Below are 24181 nucleotides of genomic sequence, written 5' to 3'. Positions count from 1 at the left end.
AAAAAAGCTGAACAACTTGGCCTGCTCCCCTCTCCAAAAAAAAAAACCTCAACAACTTTTTGAAATATGGCAACCCTAATTTCCTCCTACATTTAATATAGGTGCATATTAGTGCCATGGAAGGTGTTTGAAAGCGCTGGGTGGGACAAAGAGAAGGAGAGTTTTCAGGACCAGAGGGGAAATTTCTCTTTCCATTGTGCCAAGTGGTAGTTGGGGCTTCTATCCCTGACTGCCACATAAAAGGGGAGCACTAACTTGCTCAATGAGAGGACACTTGTTGACCTCTGCGCTCTTTCAAAACACTGGGAATATGGGGGCGGTGGCTACATAATATATTTAGTATTAGTGGACTACATATTGCTTCAGTTGTGGTGGTTCCTAAGCCTTTGATTTGCACCGTGCCAATGCAAATCCAGAATATCTTGTTGTATCCCAAAAGTTTTCCCGATCAAGTACATGTAGGGATGATTGAACATGTCCTGTGTTGCTTAAGAGAAAAACTTGAAGCCTGGACATGTGTCTGGCCCAATGGGCTTGATCCCTACCTTAGTGAGTAACTGGCCTAGTCAGGAACCGTAGTAATGCAAATACATCTACTTTCACTGGAGATACTTCTCTGGCCTGAATCTGACATTCTTTAGTCCTTCCCTGGTTGAATATAGATCCCTACTAAATGAAGTGTTTGGCTTGAGCACAAAATTTATTTTAGTCTCCAGCTGTTGTTTTCTGTTCAGACATGTAAGATTTTTGTGGCATTTTCACTGGCTTGATAAAAATCACCAGCATTATATCACTCTTCTCCAAAATAGAACAGTCGTACTAATGTTTAATAAGAGTTTCCCATAACCCTCGTTATAAGACCTTGCTAAGATTATGCAGTTCACACCAAAGTTTAAACATGTTCTCAAAGCTCTCTTCCTTCATAACAAATATTTCAGGGGCCCGAAGGAGCTCCAGGAAATCTAGGTCAAAGGGGCCGCCCAGGAAAAAAGGTAATTCATCTTTGTTCTTCTGTCATGTATTTGTATTAATTGAGGGCCTAGCATTGATTTATTAATAATGGACAGGTCGTAAACAAACAGTTTTGAAACAGAATGTTAACAGGATTTTGGGACTCTTGTCTGGCTCTCCAGTGCAGTTTGCATTTGGAATAACATCTTTTATTGTCTTATCTTTGACCGTTAACCTCCCCAAAAGGGGGCAAAGGGACAGCATGGCCCCCCAGGAGAGATTGGTGCCACAGGTGACCGCGGGCAGCCTGGAGAAATTGGTCCCAAGGGTTCAAGAGGAACTAGAGGCCCAATGGTTGGTATACAGTTGTTCTCCCTATTACCTTCACGACAACCCTGTAAAATAGGTTACACACACACACAGAGAGAGAGAGAGAGAGAGAGAGAGAGAGAGAGAGGGAGGGAGAGAGAGAGAGAGAGAGAGAGAGAGAGAGAGAGAGAGAGAGAGAATGTGATTGGCTAAAGAACCCCCAGTCGGTTTAATGGCTGAGTTGGAATTTGAACCTTGATCTTCCTGCTCCACGATGCCACACTGACTCTCTGTTCATTTGTTTATCTAAACTCTTATAGAACTTGTTTGCCTATATTTTTAGTTCATTAGGGTATAGGGTTTTTTTTTAATGCATGTGCATTTTTTGAACAACAACAACATTGTGCTGTACCTATTTGCAGAGATATATTCTGAAATGGTGTATTCAAAGAAGCAATCTGCATCTGCTTTCACCAATTATTTATATCTATATTATATGTGTTTTCATTATTTTTATTTTATTTTGTAAATATATGTTTATTAAAGATTTCGTCATTTACAGAAATACATGCATTGTCTCTTTTTTCAAGTTTTGTTTTCTACAGATGAGTTTCATTTGTTGTGAGACATTAGTGTTCCTTACAGCATTATTTTTATGTAAAAGTTCTATTTCTGGTTCAAATATGCTGAAGGTAGACTTTTTAATCTAAGCTGCATTTATTCTTGTTCCCTTTTAGGCTATTTTTTTATTATTTTAAAAAGTAGTTAGGAGAATCTGCATGCTTATACCTTTTTAGGTGTGTTTCAGCAGAGAACACCATCAAACCTCATGCTTGCATTTTTTAATCGTATGATTTATCAACTTTTTAAATGTATATATCCTACACCTTCAAACACACGGGTTCCCAAGGCATTTGGTTATATAAATATTACTACATTAAAAGGAAAAAAAATCCTTTGGCATGAGCCAGCCACTATGAACATATGTTATGTTGACAGTATGTGTTTGACTCTCGCAATTTGAAATCAACGGGATTTATGTCTGCTTAACTTGGGTGAGGGTTATGCTCTTTGTGTTTTTCTGATCGAGATAGAGCTTAAGTAATTAGAAATTAAATTGTGTTTACTGCTGTTTATACATACAGGGACATTTAGGGTCAATGGGATCTGCAGGAGAGCCAGGAATTCCAGGTTATGGGGTAGGCTGTACTTTCTGTTGAGTTTGTTGACTGTGTACCATCTTTGTACATTGCGCTACATTTGTTATCGCCCATTGACTTGTGCAAAAAAATCTTATACACCCTCCCCCCCCATTTGGGAGCTTTGCTGTCTCCCGCTGGTGGGGGCCACTTGCCCACCCATTCATTAGTCAGAAAGGGGAGGTTGGTTACCATTGGCAGGAGGCCAGCTTAGCCATGAGAGTCGGACAGAACTACACATAATTCGCACACGCAGCCTGGTATCAAGGCATGTGTGTGGATTGCTCTGCCCATTTGTCCCTTGTCTGCTTCAAGATGGCCATTCTGAACGAAGCCTATTGAAAGCTGCCATTCTTCCCACAGCTATACTCAAGTTTCTCTTTTTATAAGTTATTTGAATTAACCATCAAATTTCCATTTTTCAAAAAAAAATTATTTTAAATAATCGAAATGATACACACACATTAGATAGCTCCGTTTTATTTATTTATTGTTGGGAAACTTTTATTTTTCAAGAAAATTATCAAAAAGGCAAACTGCCAAACACATGTTAGATTTTATTTACTTCTTGTTGTGATTTTTTTTTTTTTTACATATATATATATATCTTACCTTTCTTCCATCACGGATCAAAGGGCATCCTCCATCAATCCCAACAAGACCAGAAAACACATGTGGTAACTAAAACCGAATCTGGGCCTGTTGAAAACAGGTTTCTGTTCCCAAATGTTGTGATCTATTGTCTTCAATTGTCCAACTACACCGACATGTCACCTTTGACTGCATATTGAATACATAACAATGCAAACAGGTTGCACACATGGCATGGCGTTTATGTTTGTTTCTTTTCCTAGGGTCACCAGGGTCAGCCAGGCACTCCTGGCCCACCAGGAGCCAAAGGAGAGAAGGTATGAAGAGTGGTAGCACATACTGTACTTGACAGAGGTGGTTGCTGTTGGCTAGAAGTCTCAGAGGCTCACAAAATAAGCATATATCTTACACATGCCCCTCCATCCACTTAGAATTGTAGAGTTGGAAAGCACCATGATAGTCGTCTTGTCCAACCTTCTGCAATGCAGAAATCTTTTGCCCAGCATGGAGCTCGAACCCACAGCCCTGAGATTAAGTGTCTCATGCTCTACCGACTGGGCTATCCCTGATTTTTACACATGCTTATTTTAAAGCTCTGAGGGAATAATATTGTGTGAGGAGAAACCTCTGAATATTATTAATGAAATGACTTGGGTTGGGTTAATCCTCAGGTTCGGTTTATAGCACAGATGCACTGATGCTCGGCCATTTTGCGTGACTGATGACATTGTGCTGGGAGCAGGGCATGTGCTGATTTTTCTAATCCGTGTTGTCCCTTGTTATGTACTGAGTTGAATAGGACCCAGAATGCAGCAGTCTGATTGGTCCACAGGAGCCACCCAATCCAGCTCCAGGTGGAAGTGAATCCACAACCTGATTGGCCTACAGGAGAATCCCGGAATTAGCCAATCACGTGGGGCCCATTGTGTAAATAATGTATATAAAGCAGACTCTTAAAAGAAAAACTGCTCCCTTTCCCTTATGGGGTATTCTGGAGTCCTTAAGTGGCTTTCCTATCGGTAGGAGAAAACAGAGGTCAAGCAGAGTATATTGAGAAGCTAAGCGACTAGTAAGCCTGATGTTTATTAAAGGAAATGTTGCAACACGGTCCCCGCTCACTACACACAGGAGGGAGGAAAACGCTGAACAATGGTGTGCAAGCCCTTACATAGACTTTTGAAATTGCCCATCCTGTAGCCCAAGACCACCCCTCAAACCACCATACATACATCACAGAAGGAGGTGGTCTACAGCAGAAATCCTGTCTGCCAGGATAGCTGATAATGGTCACCAATTGCATTACCTGGGCAGTCTGGCCATTCTTTTGTGATGGATAATACTTTAGTTCCTGAATCCACGTCACAGGCTCACCCTATTCATACACAAATATGCCCTTAAGACAGGATTTGCAAGTAAAAAGGCAATGGGAAGGCTTTCCCCATTTGCCTCCTTTACTGCAAAGGAATATTTGAGGCCATTGGGATAGTTAAAATGGCTTCAGGATTGCTCTCCCATACTATTTTAAACACATGATTCATATATTTAGATATATGTGCATTTATGAATATTCTGTATTTGAGACCTTAAAATTCTTATAACAATACCTTTGGCTCCCAGCAGTGCAGACACTTAAGAGTTCATCACATAAGATTCTACGCTTCTTGTACTTGCTAGGCACTTCCACTGTTCTAATTTGTCCTTAGGGTACATGACTATCTCTTTGTTCATTGTGAAAGGGGGCAGGGCTTTACACAAAATAGGAGATTTCCCCCATGGTTTGTAGCAACTGCAGCTTGTCTTCTCCTTCCTTGTCCCCTGGCAGAAAAAGGGGGAAGCAGGCGCGGTAACAGCCAGAGGTTGCTTGCAGGCGTGCGATTTCCAGTATGCACAACACATACAGCTTTTCCATTAATTTTGGTGGATACTGATGACACTTGCAAATAAAATGTAAAATACCGTATTTTTCACTCTATAGGACGCACTTTTTCCCCTCCAAAAATGAAGGGGAAATGTGTGTGCATCCTATGGAGTGAATGCAGGCTCCCTGGCTTCAGCGACAGCTTTGCGTTGCTTTCGCTGAAGCCAGGAGAGTCTGGTCTTTGATGCTGGTGGTGGGGGAAAGCAGCGCTTCCCCCCACTGCCAGCCCCAGAGGCTCGGGGGCAAAGGGAAAGCGTGTGATGCCTTCACGCTACTCTCCGACCTGGTTTGGAGGCTGGCGGTGGGGGAAAGCAGCGCTTCCCCCCACCGCCAGCCCCACAAGCTCGGTGGGAAAGCCCACAGGAGCCGTGCGCTCTTTAAAGGGTGTGTGGCTCCTGTGGGCTTTTGCGGGAGATGGGGGAATTACCCCACCTCCTGAAAAAGCCCGCAGGAGCCGCGCAGCCTTTAAAGACCGTGCCGCTCTTGGGGGCTTTTCCCAAGGAGGGAGAAGGGACTGACTGGCCGAGTCAGTACCTTCTTCCTCCTGTGGGCTTTCCCCCATCTCCTGGGGAATTCCCCCACCTCCCGCAATAGCAGGGAGGTCTTGGAGAAGTGCACAGGCTGTGTGCAGCTTTCTGCTGCTCCCAGATCTGGGGGAGGGGGGGGGATCAATGTTTTCCCCTTGATTTCCCCCTCTGAAAAATAGGTGCGCCCTATAGAGCGAAAAATACGGTACATCTTTCAATAAGTGGGCAGCTTATTAGGTCCAAAGGGATGTACTTTCAGACCTGTCTCTCTACAATGCAGTTGGTGGGAAAGTCTTAATTCTGAAACTCCCAGGTGTTCCATTTGTGCATTGGAGAGCACATGGAGCTGTGGCTCAAATAGATGGTTTTCTGCGAGCAATTCTACTTCTTTTTTGTACACTCACAGGATAGCATCCAACTGAGGCTGAAAATATCTAATTTTACATGTTTGTGTTTGGTATTGTGCCCTTACAAAATATGCTTAAACTTTTAATTTTAATAAATTATTGTTCTATGCAATGTAGCTTGCGTAATGGCAACTGATTTTATTATTAAATTGTGCTTCAGATATTAGCTGTTTTACTTTGCTGTGCCTATATAATTAGATTGCATGTCTGTTTGTAACAGTAGTAATTTGTACATTTTGGTTTATATCTCTTTATGGAAAGAGAAAGAATGGAAAAACAATTTATACAATACTAAGAATGGACACACAATCTCATACTCATCTACCTGGGAGTGGTACTTATTTCTGGGGGGCTGTCTGTTTGGAAACTGAACTTACTACTGGTCAGCCAATAGATTTGCTGTAAAGCAACAAGTACAGTTGTACCTTAGATCTCAAACGCCTTGGCTCCTGAACAAATCACGTTCAAAACCCGGAAGTGAGCTTTCCAGTTTTCAAACGCTTTTTGGAAGCTGAATGTCCGATTCGGCTTCTGTGGCTTCTGATTGGCTGCAGGAGCTTCCTGCAGCCAATCAGAAGCTGTGCTTTGGTTTCCGAACATTTTAGAAGTCGAATGGACTTCTGGAACGGATTCCGTCCGACTTCCAAGGTACAACTGTATATGGTTCTTCAGAATAATAACTTATAAAATCTGTTTGCTGAGGGGATGCTACAAGTATAACTATCACAAACTACTAAGTCTTTTATGTAAATGGCTCAGTACCTCTTTGCGTACGTATGGCCTGCATAGGGAATATATTTCGATTTTTCATGCATAGTTTACTAACAATACCCTGAGGCTTCATGGCCAATAAACCATTGATTTGTCTCTATTTCAGGGTTACCCGGGGGAAGACAGCACAGTGCTGGGACCACCTGGGCCCATAGGTGAACCAGTAGGTCTTTCTTTATCCAGAAAACTATATACGTGATTCAGAATTGAAAGTGTTCCCAAAAATTATACAGTTGCCTCCAGAGACTACACTCATGTTGTGCAAAGATGTGTGGAATTGGTGTAGTTGCTTTGAAATACGTTGTGTTTAGATTTGTACAGGTTCCAGCTTTTTCATTGCTACCAGCAATTGCATGTGTGTTCTTTTGGAAAGCGGCAAACATAAGGGGTATCAAGGGGCTAAACTAGAAGTGGCACTAAATGTGTAATTAGAAACTGTGTCAGGGTTTGTAAGACATTTAATAATAGGGGTGTGAGGGCAGGGGTAGGGGTAGAGATAGCAGGACACAGGGAGATGAGGTTTAATGTTTTCCTCCCCAGTCACAGTTCTCATAAAAATCAGACCTATTTTCAAAGTAAAACAAACAAACAAACAAACCCAAAACTCTGTCATAGTTTTTAACACTTTTAGTATCTCATCTAGTTTGACCCAAAGGTCAAATGTAAGGTTAAATGTAAGATTTTAGAGCGTTCGAACTTCTGTATAAATGCTAATTCCGACAAAGATTTTTAGTGTCAGTAGCACCAGTAATTTAAAACATTGTTACTACAGAAATCAGGCAGGTACCTACAATTCTATTTCATCACTTGCTCAAAACGATTTTGTTTTGCCTTTGTTTTTAGACAATTAATCTGGTTCCATGATGATAATCGGTTTTGCATTTTGTTATTTCCTAATTTTGTGGCATTTTGATAATTTATTGTACACAGAATGTTATTTTTTTAATGAGTTTGCAGTTTTAAAATATTCTTATCAATAACTAAAGTATGATTAGTCCTAATTTCTTGAAATTACATTTTCAATTTGTTTGTTTTTGGTTTAACATATATGTGATTCAAAACCTCAACTAGCCATAGTAAAAATAATTTTAGACATCATTTATTGTATTGACTATGTTTGCTTTGCTTTCTTTTTCCTTTCTTTCTTTTTTTTCTCTTCTCTCGTTTCCTGCTCCCCCAGCCTGCTCAAAGTTACTTTTGAATATAAGTTCCCGTTTCTTTTTTTATTCTAAAGCAGCCATATTTCAAAGAAATTTTAAACCATCTGGACTTCTTGTGGTTATTTCTCTAGGGCCCTATTGGTGAACGTGGAGAGAGAGGAGAACCTGGTGATTTTGGTTACAAGGTAGAATTCTGCTTCCATTTGTATTGATATGGGGCGTACTCTGTAGTTTATTCTAAAACAGCAATAGAAAAAATCACTCTTTCGTACATGTGAATGCATGTTAAGTACAATATCACTAACATTATACTAACTTACCGGGGAGTAAATTCCGTTAAACTCAATGAATCTTTGTTCTGTCTAGACAGGGCTGTAGCTAGGGGGTGGCGAGGTGGGCCCTCGCCAGGGGCGCAGGCTATTGGGGGGGCGCAAAATCGGCTAAAAAATATGTCCATAAATATTTATTATTGCCTAATAAGAAATTGTTTTAAATAGAGGGTGAATTGAGTGGGTGGAGGGGTGGGTTGGAGGAGAGGCGGAAAGAAGAGCTAATTTGTCTGTGGCTAGGGGGTGCAATCTGGATAGTTTTGCCAGGGGTGCAAGATCACCTAGCTATGGCTCTGTGTCTAGATATGAATAGAATTTCAGTGTCAGTGATATTGCAAAAGACAGGGCTAGAGTTGACTACTGCCAGAGAAATTATGGACAGGATCTGATACTAGAAGCTAATCAGAATTCAGGTTCAACTGTATCAAGGTCACCACTGGAAAACTGGGTAAAGATTTGGGAACTGGCTGGATGAATAGGGTTAAAACTTGTTGGGACATCTGTGTCATTTCTAACTGCCTTGCCCTGATCCTGAACCGCTTTGTTTGCTCCTGACCCTATACTGCTACTTGTCTGAATAGAGATCCCTTTCTTACAGGTTAGAGCCTCTGCCTGTATGCGTTGGGCAGGAGCCAATAGGATGAATAGGATCAAAGCCCAGGCCAAATGCTATCTGACAACAACGCCTCGAGATTGTGGGCAGTAGCATGGCTTTAAAACTTAGATACAGTAGTGCAGATACAGACCAGAAATAAGGATGCATAAAGGCATGTGAGCATTTTTCCACTGGCAAAAGCCAGATGGGTGAACAGGTGGTTGTACAGAAGGCAAGGGCAAGATTTAGCAGGCTATGAGCCAATAGGTGGAGCAAAGGATTAACAGATTAATGCAATATGTTGCAATAGATGCTTTAGGACAAAACAGGTTGAATGGGGTGTATCTGGGGTATCTAATGCTATGGGCAACAGCTCACATCATCCCCAGCCAGCATGGCTGGTGGTCAGGGATTATGGGAGTCCACAACACCTGGGGAGATGGACTATATCTTGAAGACCAAGTTCCAATAAGGTGATTAATATACTGAAATATATTGAAACAAACATGTTGGAGTACACCTTGGCTCCTCTCAGGCTTGTCGTCTCACCAGAAACTGATAGCATTAGTTGCCTGCCCAATAATATATTGCACTTCCTATTTCTAGGGTCACATGGGGCTTCCAGGACTTAGAGGTGCTGTTGGACAACAAGGGCCACCAGTAAGTCTCTTGTGAAGTAGGTTGACTTTGTGCTTTGATAAATATAATAAAATGAATGGTACTACTATATTTGTTACCAGCTGGGAAATCCCTGTTCCTTTGCCTTGATGTCTTCTAGGCTTTATTCATATTACTTTTTTTTTGCTTTTTCCAAAGGGTGAGCCAGGTGAACGAGGTGAACCAGGACTAAAAGGAGAGAAAGGATCTCAAGTAGGTAGAAAAGAGCAAGGCACATTTTTTGTGATATTTGAAATTAGAACTCTGCAACACTAGACAGACCAGCAGTTTCATTTATAAGCTTGCTTGTTTTGTTAGCTTGTTTCTGTCTCCATTAACTCTAAAAGAAATATAATATATTGCTGAAACTGCTCTGAAAGTGGGATATGTATTCATAAGGAGGATGTCATTTGCTGGAAAGTCCTTCTCCTTAACCCCATCTGTCTAATTTTACATAAAAAGGGCATTTTGAAAGAGGTACCTGTGAGTTTTCAGAGGCAACTCTTCATCCACTGTTGGTGAAAAAGCCTTGGGCAAGATGATGCAACAAGGCAGTTCTTATTAACCCCATTAGCTTTGCATATCTCATTATGTCTGGGATGAGGAACCTGTGGTCATCAAGACTCCAGCTTTTCCCATTAGATGGTACCTGCTGCACTTTTCAGCAGACAGTGGCAACCTGCAGAGGTCTAGGGTTGGGTGCTGGAACAAGAACTCCAGGTGTTGATCTCAAGTGCAGCGAGCTTAATTTTCATTGTGCTGTGATATCTTGAGAGGCAGTTCCTAGAACGAAGCTGTTAGAAAATAAGCAGATGAAGATCTTCACTGCTGACATCAATGATACATTGGGCAACAGCATTTATGGACAGCTGCCTTTCTGGCTTCGTCTCTGTGGATATTTTTAACCATTATATTTTTGGTTGTGAAAATATGCTTCTTCCTTTGGGAGGGGGGAATCCTTTTATTTTGTGACTTTAATCCTTGAATCCTTTTATTTTGTGACTTTAAAAGTAAACTCGGGAAGCCAGATCTGGATGAGCATTTGGGCTGATAAAGGCCACCATCAAAAGAACCACACAACAAACTCTGCATACCTTGCAGAGCTTTTGCCTTGTCTAGTTTTTACCAGCAGTTCCCCCTTCCTCTGCCCTCCAGCACATTTGGAAATAAGGTTAATTTCAAGAGCAGTGATGTGGCATTTGGGGGCTGCTACTCTTGGGCATGGGGAGTTTGCTATCCCACTGAGCATGCACGAGATCCATAGGAGCTCTCTGGATTCTGGCCATGGTACAAATCCATTTGAACTCATTTGTAAAGAAGGTCCAGCACATACATGTTTGGCGTAATGTGTATTGGGCAAGTTCCAGAGCACCAAGTATAAATGTTCCACTTCTGAATAATACTTTGAATTGAGGCTGCAGTGAAAGCTGCCAAAGAAATGCTCTGCTCTTCCACAGAGTGACTTTTAATATGTTTTTAAAGGATTACATAAGGAACGGCTTTTAATATCCCCATTGCACCTTCATACTTCCACTTTCCACCAAGTCTTGCTGCAATAAAGTTGTTTTCTGAAGGGTATGTGATAATCTGTGACTCAAAGCAAAACCACATTTTATTAACTTGCATATCTCAGTAGTTCTGTAAAGCCTACACTGTGATCACAAGCCGCTTTGGCAGGGTGTAACATAGAACCCCAAATCCACAGCCTCTTTGGGCTTCTTTCAAACTTTCTATGATGTCCCTTAGGCTGAAATTTTATATCAGAGTTTTATTCCTAAAAATAGTTTTAACAACCAAAAGCCTAGTGAAAAATGCACATCTTAAGACTGCAGTTAAACCTGTGTCCATAACTTGAACCATACTGTGCTGCAAAGTTCTGCAAAATGCATCACGTAGAACAGGAATCCAAATAAGAAATGAACCACTTTTCTTTCACATGGACTCCAAATTGGTAACAAATGTAAAATTGTGTAGGAGGGTTCATATCCAGTGTTCATAAGAGCCACCTTGATCTGGTTAATAGCCCGTCTAGTCCAGCATCCTGTTCTCACAGTGGCCTATGGGAAACTTGCAAGCAAGACCAGTGTACAAAGAGCACACTCCAGTAACTGGTATTCAGAAACATTAGTTCCTCCAACTATGGCTCATAGCCATGGATAGACTTCTCCTCCATGAATTTGTCTAATCCTTTTTTTTTAAGGCGTCTAGGTTGGTTGACATCCCTGCCTCCTGTGTGAGCGAGTTCCATAGTTTATAAACTATTGGTTCAGCAAACCTTGCAAATTCCTCTCTCCCCTCATCAGTGCAGCCATGAAGAAGAGATAGGAGTATTTGCTTCTTTTTTAAAAAAAATAATAACTGCAGATTTGCGTTTAACCTAAAGTTAACCATCACAGTGTTTTATTGAAACAAATCATTTTCTTAAACTCTGGTTTTAAAGTTGGCTTGTTCCATCAAAGCCTGGTTAATATTAACCACAGTTTGTTGGGTTCAGATGACCCTGCAAACTGGGGCCGGTCAAAAATGGAAGCAGAAGCTTGCAAACTCACAGCCATGAGGCTCACCTAGGTTTGTCCTTAGAATGCACTGGGGTTTAGCATTACCTCCAAAGCAGAGAGGGACATGTGTATAATCCTATCCCCCCCCATAAACATACACACAGATTTAGAAATGAGATTGTGTGACCCAGCCCAGCTTGCTTTATTTTCTGTTTATGAATATTGCATTTTTAACATCAGGCGGGCAGCAGCAGTGATTCAAAAGACAATGATGCATAATAATGTAGCTTACATTTATAACAAAGAAGCTGCTGTAGAAATTAATGATTGTTAAATGACATTGTCCTGGTTCAGACTGAATGAACCATGGTTTCAGTCCTGGTTAGTAAGCAGATATTAAACCAGTTTTCCTGGCTTGGATGACACAGGACTCTTATTTTACGCGGTCTTAAGCACTGAAGCAGTATGTATTCTGGCAGGGGCACAATCTGTTCTTGGGCTAATATAGAGCAGTTAAAAGCTGAAAGTACTCCAGTGATGCTTTATTTATTAATAGGAAATACCACAAATCCTATAAATAGGGGACATTTTTTTAAAAACAAAAACAAAATCCATTCTAACTGACCTGTGAGCAACGAGGATGCAATTCTGCCTGGCCCATTCATGCTCTTTCATAAATGACATGTTGCTGAAACAGAATAATCTTGGGGAAATGATAATGTGCTTTTCTGAATGAATGCGGTGCTTTGACAGATTTTGTACTCAAGAAGAAAGAGTATCCAGCCGGTTTATGATCTTAGATTCCCCTGAAACTGAAGTGATTCTTGTGTTCTTTGACCCCAGTGCTAGATAATAAATATCCTCCTAGCTTCTATTCTGCTTTTATGTTTCATTGGCTTTGTCAGTGAACACATGTTTTGAAATTTCTAGGGTCCCGCTGGGAAAAAAGGAATGAGTGGTCAAGCTGGGAAACCTGGGATGTCTGTAAGTAAGCAAAATGTTTTATTAATAGCACACTAGATTTCAGGTATCAGGTACCCACCGCAAATGCAAGTATCCCTGTATTGGGAAGTTTTAAATGTTTGACATTTTATTATGTTTTTATATGTGCTGGAAGTCGCCCAGAGTGGCTGGGGAAACTCAGTCAGATGGGTGGGGTATAAAAGAAGAAGAAGAAGAAGAAGAGGAAGAGGAAGAGGAAGAAGAAGAAGAAGAAGAAGAAGAAGAAGAAGAAGAGGAGGAGGAGGAGGAGGAAAGCAGTGACATGTAGTGATGAAAAACAACTAATCAGATGGAATTATATTCACTAACATGCAAAGTTTAAATTGTACCATGTGTATATTTCACCTTTATATCTCAGTTCTATGCATGTTTACTTGGACTGTGCTTAATGGGGATTTCTGCCTAGTTAGTGTGTTTGGGATTGCAGTCTAATAGAGCATTATAAAACCACACTTCATAAAGTCTCTATTGTAGTCCTAGACATGCCTACCCCTGCCCCTGCAATTTTTCCTACAAAAGCCCACTCTTTATCACTGAATCAGAACAAATGGCAGTTAGGGGTTTCTGCAAATTGCTGTTTGCTCTGATTCAGTGATAAAGTGCAGGGAAAACACTAGGGCCTAATTTTTTTTTTTTAGCATGCTTGGACGCAGTGCTTTAAAGCATGAACCTGTTCTTAGATACAAAAGGAAGCCCTACGATTTCAATGGTAATTTGTAATGAAACCCACAAGTGGGGCAGGGGGGGGATCTCCCTCGCATATTTTCAAGTATTCCACACCCGCCCGCCCCCCCGGAAAGTCCTCTAATATAGATATTTCCTCTTTTCTGATTTTTTTCCATAGTTGCATAGTTGTGTACAACATGTTTGTTCTTCTGCTACAGAAGCTGAATGGCCTGGACGGAAAGAGTGGTTGTAGTTTATGTTGCTAGGTGTTGTACTTTAGCAGTCCTACTGATTAAAAAAAAAAAGGCATTAGCCAGTATTATTTCCCTAAAACAAAAGAAGCAAAATCCAGAATATAAAGTGTCTCCATTCAGAGACAAAGAATATCTAAAAACAAATTAAAAGTTGTCTGCTCTCAGACTTAAGTAACTTTCTCAAGGTATAAAAACAAAAAAAATTCCTTCCAGTAGCACCTTAAAGACCAACTAAGTTAGTTCTTGGTATGAGCTTTCGTGTGCATGCACACTTCTTCAGATACACTGAAACAGAAGTTTCCAGACCCTTCTATATAGTGAGAAGGTGGGGAGGGGTATTACTCAGAAGGGTGGTGGGAATGGGTGATTGGCAGGTAGCTGTGATGAACCTGTTGACGACTCTTAACGACTGCAATAGGTCTTACAGGAAAAAGCAAGGGGTGAGAAGGTGAAAAATGGCTTTGTCATGTATAATGAGATAAGAATCCAAGGTCTTTGTTCAGACCAGGTCTCTCCATGGTTTTAAGTTTGGTGATAAGTTGCAATTCAGCAGCTTCTCTTTCCAGTCTATTTCTGAAATTCCTTTGTAGTAAAACAGCTACTTTGAGATCTTGTATAGAATGTCCTGGGAGATTGAAGTGTTCTCCTACTGGTTTCTCTGACTTGTGATTCCTGATGTCCGATTTATGTCCGTTTATTCTTTGGCGTAAGGTCTGGCCTGTTTGTCCAATATAGAGAGCTGAAGGACACTGTTGGCATTTGATGGCATACACAATGTTAGACGATGAGCAATTAAATAGTCCCGAGATGGTATGTGTGATGTTGTTGGGGCCAGTAATGGTGTTGTCCGGGTGTATGTGGCAGCAAAGTTGGCATCTGGGTTTATTGCAGGCTCTGGTGCCAGTGTCCGTGTTAGGTCTGGTTGTAGTATTATTGTGGGTTAGGAGTTGTTTCAGATTGGGTGGCTGTCTGTAGGCAATGAAAGGTCTTCCTCCCAGAGCTTGAGAAAGAGAACTGTCATTGTCCAGGAGAGGTTGTAGATCTCTGATGATGCGTTGTACTGTTTTAACTTGGGAGCTGTATGTGATGACTAGAGGTGTTCTGTTATTTTCTTTTTTGGGTCTGTCTTGCAGCAAGTTCTCTCTGGGTATCAGTCTGGCTCTGTTGATCTGTTGTCTAACTTCATCTGCTGGGTATTTTAGTTCTAAAAAGGTTTGCTGTAGATCTCTTAGGTGAGAGTCTCTGTCTGTAGAATTGGAACAGATGCGGCTGTAACGTTAGTGCCTGGCTATATACAATGGACTGTTTGGTATGTTTGGTATGGTAGCTAGAGGCATGTAGATATGTTTGTCGCTCAGTTGGTTTACGGTATAAGGTGGTGTCTATGCGCCCATCCTGTATTTTTATAGTAGCGTCCAAAAAATGTATTTCTTGCATAGAAGGGTCTGGAAACTTCTGTTTCAGTGTATCTGAAGAAGTGTGCATGCACACGAAAGCTCATACCAAGAACTAACTTAGTTGGTCTTTAAGGTACTACTGGAAGGAATTTTTTTTGTTTTGACTATGGCAGACCAACAGGGCTACCTATCTGTAACTTTCTCAAGGTATATAACTGTACTTTTTTTAATTGTGTAAAATCATGTTTAGCATAGCTTAGTTGCAAATAGTGTGCTCTTCAGGGTTGTCCTAATACATCTGAAATTTATTTCAGGGTATGCCTGGTCCTTTGGGTCAGAAGGGCGTACAAGGCTATCCTGGACCAGAGGGCATTCTTGGGAATCCTGGAAAGGCTGGCTTACCTGGACAACAGGGCCTTCCTGTGAGTAGTACTTGCATGGTTGTTTTCCACATGAAAAAGTCTTTAAATATTCTCAGTGCATCATAAATACCTGTAAACAAGAACCATATGGAAGAAGGGAATTCCATAATTTCCTCTTGCCCTATTGCCACCTCTCCCTCAGGGCCAGCAGCACTTGTTTGAGAAGTAGCTACATCATTTGTTTGCCAGTATGGTTCTTGTTCCATGCCATTGTGGTGTAGGGCCAACTATGTCTCCACCTCCGTTGTTCTGCCCAGACACTGAGGTCCAGCGCCGAGGGCCTTCTGGCAGTTCCCTCGCTGCGAGAAGCCAAGTTACAGGGAACTAGGCAGAGGGCCTTCTCAGTATTGGCACCCTCCCTGTGGAATGCCCTCCCACCAGATGTCAAAGAGAAAAACAACTACCAGAGTTTTAGAAGACATCTGAAGGAAGCCTTGTTAATAATAATAATAATAATAAATTATTTATACCCTGCCCATTTGGCTGAGTTTCCCCAGCCACTCTGGGTGACTTCCAATCGAGTGTTAAAAACAATACAAGATTAAATATTAAAAACTTCCCTAAACAGGGTTGCCTTCAGATGTCTTTTAAAGATGAGATAGCTACTTATTTCCTTCACATCTGAAGGGAGGGCGTTCCACAGGGTGGGTGCCACTACCGAGAAGGCCCTCTGTCTGGTTCCCTGTAACCTCACTTCTCGCAGTGAGGGAACCACCAGAAGGCCCTCGGAGCTGGACCTCAGTGTCCGGGCTAAACGATGGGGGTGGAGACGTTCCTTCAGGTATACAGGGAAGCTTTTAATGTTTAATAGGTTATTGTATTTCAATATTCTGTTGGAAGCCCCCCAGAGTGGCTGGGGAAACCCAGCCAGATGGGTGGGGTATAAATAATAATTTATTATTATATTATATTATTATGCAGAAGCATCTGACATCCTGCAATGGGAACATATTGATCAGATTCGGCCACCTTTCTGCACAACCTTAGTGGCTTTTTTTTCTGCAATAGCAAATCAGTTCCAGGAGCCCCAGTCTGTTTTAGGTGCAAAACACACAGAGCTTCTGTAGCTTCACAACACCTGGATAGCTCAGCTGGTTAGAGCATGGTGCTGATAATGTCAGGGTTGCAGGTTTAATCCCCATACGGGACAGCTGCATATTCCTGCATATTTGCAACCCACTTTTCGTCAGCAGACATACCAGGGCGGGATACAACTGCTGAAACACCACTTTCTATGTATGCAGGAACCCTGGCCAGTTTTACACCCGATCACCCTAGTCTGCTTTGATTTGGGGCCTTATTTCTCTAAGTCATTGGGGGTTGTGAACTTAGTGCTTATTTATGAAATGCTAAAAGTTAATTTCTAAGTAACAATGTTTTTCAATAGACAGCATGTCCTCATTTTTAAATAGTATTGTTAATATCACCATCATTTAATCCCGTTTCCGAGCACAATTCAAAGTGTTGGTACTGAAGGAGCATCTCCACCCCCATTGTTTAGCCCAGACACTGAGGCCCAGCGCCGGGGGCCTTCTGGTGGTATCCTTCCTGCGAGAAGTGAGGTTACAGGGAACCAGGCAGAGGGCCTTCTTGGTAGTGGCGCCCAACCTGTGGAATGCCCTCCCATTAGGTGTAAAAGAAATAAACAACTATCTGACTTTTAGAAGACACCTGAAAGCACCCCTGTTTAGGGAAGTTTTTAATGTTTGATGTTTTATTATGTTTTTAATATTCTGTTGGGAGCTGCCCAGAGTGGCTGGAGAAACCCAGCCAGATGGGCAGGGTATAATAATAATAATAATAATAATAATAATAATAATACCATAATTATTTAGATAACAATTTATAGGATGCCATCATTGTACTGATGTTGTGTAAGAGTGTGCATGCAGATAAATGTACGAAGGTGTGTGTATCAAGCATGGCTACTTTGTAGAAACAAAAGCATGTGTTTGGCATATTGCTCAAAAAATATGGAACCAGTGGTTGATGTGACTATGTATAACTTGCTTGTCAAGGGTAACAGAGGAAGCGTGGGACTAGCTGGACTGGCAGGATATCCTGGAACTCAGGGACCAAAGGGGTTACCAGGTATGCCAGGAAACACTGGACCACCAGGACTAAAGGTACTTCGAATGGGGAGCTTCTCAAGCCGGCTGGCACTGTGTTTGAAATCTTTCTGCCCGCTCATTCAGAAGTAATATCAAAGGCAGAACTGCAGCTTCTACCAAAGCTTATGCACCTGGTGTTGTGGAAGTGTGCTCCTTCCCTCTCTGAAAATGCATGTATGTAAGTTGCCTTAAAACAAAAGGGTTTTTCTTATAGGGCTTCCCACTTAATTAATTTTTAGGCTCTTTACAAACTTTCGCAGTTCACACTAGCATTTTATAGGATCACAAGGGTGACCTGTGAAATCTGAAAGCCCTAATTAGTCTAGGAGCGGTACAGACATTTCTTCTGCTCCAGTGCAAACTGAGCTATCTCTCTGATTTTACTTCAGGAGCAAGACAAGGCTTTTTGAAAGGGTAAAAATAAAGGGGGGGGGGAGCATTTAATTTCCCAGCGGTTTGGAAAGAAAGATAGGCACAGCCTGCTCTCTGTACCAAAGGGAAGGCCAATTAGTTTGTACTAATTGCCTTGAAAGAGACTGCTTTCTGTTTTTATGATAAGTGAATCAAACTTAAAGCGAACTACTGGGAGAGGGGAGGGGGTAATTATAACTGTCATTATAATTGCATTTGTTAATACTGTGGAGGAATGTGGGGTTGTCAGTTTATTGGTTGCTAATATTGCCAGCTGGGAACACATTAAAACAGCAGAGTAACCCTAACTCCCTGCTTAGGGGATCCATGGGACTTTGGATTCTTTGGACTGAATGGCACCATTGCTCCCCACCCTGAAACACCCCATATCAGGGTTCTTTGCTGGCTTCCATCAGTGGCAGAAGACCCAACAGTGTTTGTTTCCCATCTGGTTGGGCATAATAAGGGTTTCTGCAGCAGTGAAGCCCACCCAGTTCCCCAGGCCAGAGGCATGTCGATTCCACCACATCCCAACCCCCTCCAGCAGTAAAGATCAAGCTGGGGTTGGTGGAAAGGAATATTCCTACTGAGTTTACATGCCTGGTGGACTGGGTATTAGGGTGTTCTTCATCCAGGTTTGAAAGGAGTTTTTATTTTATTTCAGCAGCGTTGGCTTTGCTTCTATGAACACGCAATGCAAGAAGTCTCACCATTCAATCCAAATTAGCTGATAATTTTTTGCTTTTTTTCAAAATTCACCAACAGAAAACGAGGGGCCAAAATTAATGACATCACACAAGCAGCAATAGTTGTCCAGCATGATTACCAAGATCAGGCTGATAAGCCGATAACTTATTCAAATCCTAAGCACAGTTTTGAAATAATCCTTTAATCACTGAATCTCAGAATCAGAGTGAATTCCTGTCAGGAGTAAACATGGACCAATGGTACCAAATAGTAAGGGAAACAGCCTTACTAGAAAAATTAACCAATAAACTGAAACTGACACAGGGACAAATAGAAGAAGATGCCTTCACCCCAGTTTGCTCCCCTTTATCACATACACAGCCCAACAAGATAATGACAAAAATCCACCAACAGCATACAAATCAGTATGGCTAGCCTGATCCAAAACACCCACCCACCCCACTCACACATGAAAAGAAAGATCACCACAGCCAACCACAAATGAACAACCTCACCCTAGGCCAACCCCAACCTCTCTCACCACCAAAGGAACACAAGTGAACAGCAGAGAACCCGCACAAGCGACGCTAACACAAAACCTCACATATATTAAGTAAAATAGAAACATCACCACCTGACCCCACCCCCACTCATCTTTCCCCCCCCCTCCACCTCTTTCCCCCTATTCTTCCTAATGTCTCAACAAATGAAACTGATTTGGTTTTTTTAAAAAAAGTGTTACGTGGAAAAAAATATGAGAGAGAGACATTGCACATACCTTTGTAAATCAAGAAAATCTTTACTAGAAATACATTTTTAAAAAAAAGAATCGGGGTGAATTCTGCATCAGCAATCATTATCTATGATTTCTTCATGAAGAAATTCCAAGGCACTGTATGCTTCTCCTGTATAAGAATAGTAATGAGTGCGTACTTTCCCTCTTGTTGCAGGGTGAACAGGGGCTTCGGGGTCATCCAGGAAAGCAGGGTAAAAGAGGTCATCCTGGGACCCAAGGCGATCAAGGCCCCCCGGGAGATCCTGGCCTCAAGGGTCATGCTGTATGTACCGCCTGTTGTATGTAAAACAGTTCTTAGTACCATTCAGGTGCAGTTTCATATATTAATCTTCCTATCTGCTAATATTCCAGGGACAATCTGGAGATCATGGTTTGATGGGCTTTCAGGGATTCCCAGGTCCCAAGGTATGTGCTCACTCTGAGCCCAGTCCCAAAGCTAAGCATCTTTACATCCCATTAAATGGGAAATAGTTAAGCATGTCCTTAACCCTCCCATTGGAGCGAATGGAACTAACATGTTCTTAAACTTTGTGTGGTTGGATCATGTCCTTTTTTCAAGCTGAACTGTAAGCCATCTGTCGTTCGTGAAAGATCTTCAGCGAGCACTTCTTAATTGCCCTGAGATTGGAGAGCAAAGGATATTTCACTTTATGATACAGCTACAGTAATTTGACTGGAAGTTCATTTTCGGTTGAGGCTTTTTCACTGTATCAGAGATCTAAAGAAGAAGATTGCAGTACATAACATTTCATATTTTATATTAGTTTCACTTTCATTTACTTTAGCTTTTTCTTTTTTTTAGACAAATGCTTTTTTTAAAAGTGTATCAGATGTACTATGACTAAGCTTTTACTTTTCATTTTTTAGGGTCCCGAAGGTGACCTTGGTTTAATTGGAATTTTGGGACCTAAAGGCCCGGTAGGACAAATAGTAAGTGATTCTGTCTATTAATAAACTTACTGTTCACTGTACAATCTAACTGACATCTCTGCAGTTCCCATGGGTTTATAGTGAAAACTCAGACCACTTTCCTCCTATGCCAGCAGATAAGTAGGAACAACTGAATTTGAGGACAGGTGACCCAGAGCAGAATTTGTGAGTGTTGTACTTACACCTTGGTTGACCCTGGTTGAGGCAAGGTCAGGTGACCTGCTTCTGACAGAAAAGTTGGGGGTTACCAAGGGAGGGCAGCACATTGCCAGTTAAATACTTTAATTCTAATCACCATGGAGGCAAAATTTGCTTTTCTGCAAGATTTAATGAATTAATCAGCACCATTGAAGCATTAACCATAGATAATCCTGTTCCCCCACAATCCCCAGCAATTAACTAGCCATAACATTTCAAAACTTGCCGAATAGATCACTGTGCAATCTGCACAAGCATACCAGTTAAGGATCACTTTCTCTTATTACTTACTACAAGTAATGGTATTGTTTGTCTTTTAAGCTGAAAATTACATCACATATAGATAGGGCTCTTAGATAAACAGCAGAGGTCAAGTTCCTTTCAGTATTCAGGTGTTCATAAATGCATGTTCAGAAATACAATAGATTTGGTATGCAAATGAAAGGGAAGCAAACTTATCTTGTCTATTTGCCCTTCTTATATCCAGAAACAGAACTGGCCTTCTTTGAACATGAATTTCATCTCATTTCATTTCACTATTGTTTAATTTTCACCGAGCACGGAATTGTGTGTTCTTTAAACAGTCAAATGTCACACAACACAGTACTGTTGTTCATTTATTGCTCTGAAAATTTATTTGCATTTTGTTTTTAGGGAAACATTGGTCCTGTTGGTAATGAAGGCATCATAGGTCCAGCAGGCAAACCTGTAAGTGCTTAGTCTTTCCCAGCATTGCTTTTCATTGCATGAAGGTTTCCACACTTTGAACAACAAATAGACGAGAACTCTTTTGCATTGTAACATGCATGCAAGATAAAAGACTAGTTTTGTAGACAAGAACATGAGAGCACTGATTTCCCTTAATAATCCAACCTTTGCCAACCTAGTGTCCTCTGGACAGCCATCAGCCCCAGCCTAAATGGGCAATAGCAAGGGATGATGGGAGTTGTAGTCCAAAACATCTGGAGGGCACACCAGGTTGGCACAGGCTGCTATAATTCGTAATGATTGCTGCTCGGTTCGTTCAGGTGGTATGGAGCCATTCCAATATACCTGCACAAATGTTATGCATAAGTGAAGTAAAGTTAGATATCCTTCTGTTCTGTAGAAATGAATGGTTTGTTCACAGTGTATAACACATTGAAATAAATGGTTTCTGGAGTCACTATAATTCACTGTATTTGGGTTTTTTTAAGATGACATGTATTTCTTTTAATTTCAGGGACCCAGGGGTGAAAAGGGGTCCAGAGGTGAAATGGTACGTGAAAATAAAGTTTGTAATGTTAAAAATAGGGTAGGATGCACAATATATGGGACACGGCATGTTTGGGGTGATTTCTGCTCCACCCACATCCTGCAAACGTACCAAGTTGGGGGGAGGGATCATAACTTCCTTACTAACTCATTGTTTTCAAGAAGTTGTGGGCTGTGTTTATCTGCATCTTTCCAGCTGCTCAGGTGAAAGAAATCTATGCACTTAGAGTGAGTCAGTTCTCTAGCCTGTCTGGTTCAGTATTCTCCACACTGATCAGCCACAGCTTTCTAGGGTTTTAGGCAGGGCTCTTACCTGGATGCCAGGAATTGAACCTGGGAGGTTTACATGCAAAGGATATACTCTACCACTCACCTACAGTGCTTCCTGCAACATCATGATTACATAGCTTCTGGGGACAGAAGTGCAAGTGGTAGATAGATGTGCCTCTGCGTAGCCAGGAATTGTAGAATGTCACCAGAAATATTAGTTATGCTTGCAGCTGCAGTGTAGTAATATGGGCTTTTTGTTGAGAGCATCTTTAGGTGACACTTGTTAATACGTTCACAGAATATGTTAATACGTTCCCTACCTGTATTCATTGTATACATACGATTGTGTATCATCTGATTCGTCTACTGCAATTCTTAACTTTGCAGATGACACCACCATAATGGGTTTAATAACAGGTGGAGACGAATCAGCGTATACAGAGGGTATCCAAAAAATATCTACATTGTGCCTAGGGAACAACTTGCACCTTAATATCAGCAAGACAAAGGAGATGGTGTTGGACTTTCAGAGGAAGAGAGGAGAACTAGCCCCACTGTACATTGGGAGGGCTGTGCGGGGAGAGTCTCTTCCTTTAAATTCCTAGTTTATCTCAGTGAAGACCTTACTTGGAAAATAAATGCAACCCAGGTGGTTAAGAAAGCCCAACAGAGACTCCATCTCCTCAGAGTATCGCAGAAGAATGATGTCAATCAACATTTGATGATCTCCTTCTATCGGTGAACAATAGAAAGTGTCCTTTCATACTGCATCACGGTGTGGTATGCTGGTTTGACATCATCTGATAGGAAGTGCCTACTGAGGGTGGTGAATACAGCACAAGATATTATGGGCTGTCCCGTGAATCCGCTGGATGAAATAGTGGAAGAACGTTGCCTCAGGAGAGGGAGGAAAATTCTCAGGGATGATTCACACCCTGGCCGGCACTTTCTTGATCTCCTGCCCTCAGGCAGAAGATATAGAAGCATGATTAGTCGTACTAACAGGGTAAAGAACAGCTTCTATCCGTGGGCTGTGAGGCTGCTGAATGAAAAGATAACAACAGGGCAACTGACTTTTGGGTTTGGTGGGTGTGCGTCAGTAAACGAGAGGAATTAAGACTAAGAGATTTAATGGGGGGGTGTACTCGTGTAATCTCACTATACAAGTTGTACAAGTGACAATAAAGTATTTCAATAGTAGCTAAGTCCAGCAGCCAGCAGCACTCGGACTAATCATGAACTCTGTTGTCACTGAAGTGACTGGAGTGAAGATCAGGACCAGCCCAACTTTAAAAGCAACCCGTGAAACTCAAGATTTGTTCAGGGGTCTTGAGACACTTATCTCGGATCATAGCATAGATGACTAGAACAGCAAAATGTCTTGGGCCAACCCTGGTAAAGTGACCTTATTGAGATTTATTTTAGTACTAAGGGATGGAGCAACATAGGCCAGAGAGTACAGACTTTTTCCTTTCTCAGAAATGTCATCTTCAATGCCAAATCCTTGCAGCTCAATCTTACTTGAGAGCAAAGCAATTATCAGAGACCTTTTGGAACCATGGTCCTAATAACTTTCAAGTTCGTGGCTAACCTTCAAAACAATCACTGGTTTCTGTGATCGTTCTCGTTTGTGTTTTCAGAAGCAGACATGTTCCATGCATGGTTACCAGAAGTAAATTCTTCTGTGTTCTTGATATTTTTATGGATGTTCAGTGTCCGAAGATGCTCCTCCTCCTCCTCTTCTTCTTTTTTGCCTGATAGTCTACTTTGCTGTCACATAAACATGTCTTCCTGTTAATGGATCTTTCCAGGGCGTTTCTGTGGAAAATAGGCGTCTCTGTGTCATTTAAGTACTCTTTTTGCCTTTGAAA

General features: G+C 41.5%; 1 protein-coding gene across 1 annotated transcript in view; it reads left to right on the top strand.

Moving 5' to 3' along the window:
• The window catches only part of COL24A1 (collagen type XXIV alpha 1 chain), a 169448-nt gene that overhangs the window by 131339 nt on the left and 13928 nt on the right, over positions 1-24181 (top strand). The window contains exons 38-53 of the mRNA XM_083743163.1: positions 939-992; positions 1198-1305; positions 2406-2459; positions 3314-3367; positions 6780-6836; positions 7965-8018; positions 9364-9417; positions 9574-9627; positions 12843-12896; positions 15546-15653; positions 17672-17779; positions 19813-19920; positions 20010-20063; positions 20526-20588; positions 21441-21494; positions 22009-22044. Coding sequence (XP_083599289.1) covers positions 939-992; positions 1198-1305; positions 2406-2459; positions 3314-3367; positions 6780-6836; positions 7965-8018; positions 9364-9417; positions 9574-9627; positions 12843-12896; positions 15546-15653; positions 17672-17779; positions 19813-19920; positions 20010-20063; positions 20526-20588; positions 21441-21494; positions 22009-22044 — 1074 coding nt within the window. The remainder of the gene's footprint in view (positions 1-938; positions 993-1197; positions 1306-2405; positions 2460-3313; positions 3368-6779; positions 6837-7964; positions 8019-9363; positions 9418-9573; positions 9628-12842; positions 12897-15545; positions 15654-17671; positions 17780-19812; positions 19921-20009; positions 20064-20525; positions 20589-21440; positions 21495-22008; positions 22045-24181) is intronic.

This window comes from Podarcis gaigeae (assembly GCF_964106915.1).
Source record: "Podarcis gaigeae genome assembly, chromosome: 6".
NCBI classification, from domain to species: Eukaryota; Metazoa; Chordata; class Lepidosauria; order Squamata; family Lacertidae; genus Podarcis; species Podarcis gaigeae.
Note: the sequence above shows the minus strand (reverse complement) of the source record. Positions and strands in the feature narration are given on the sequence as shown.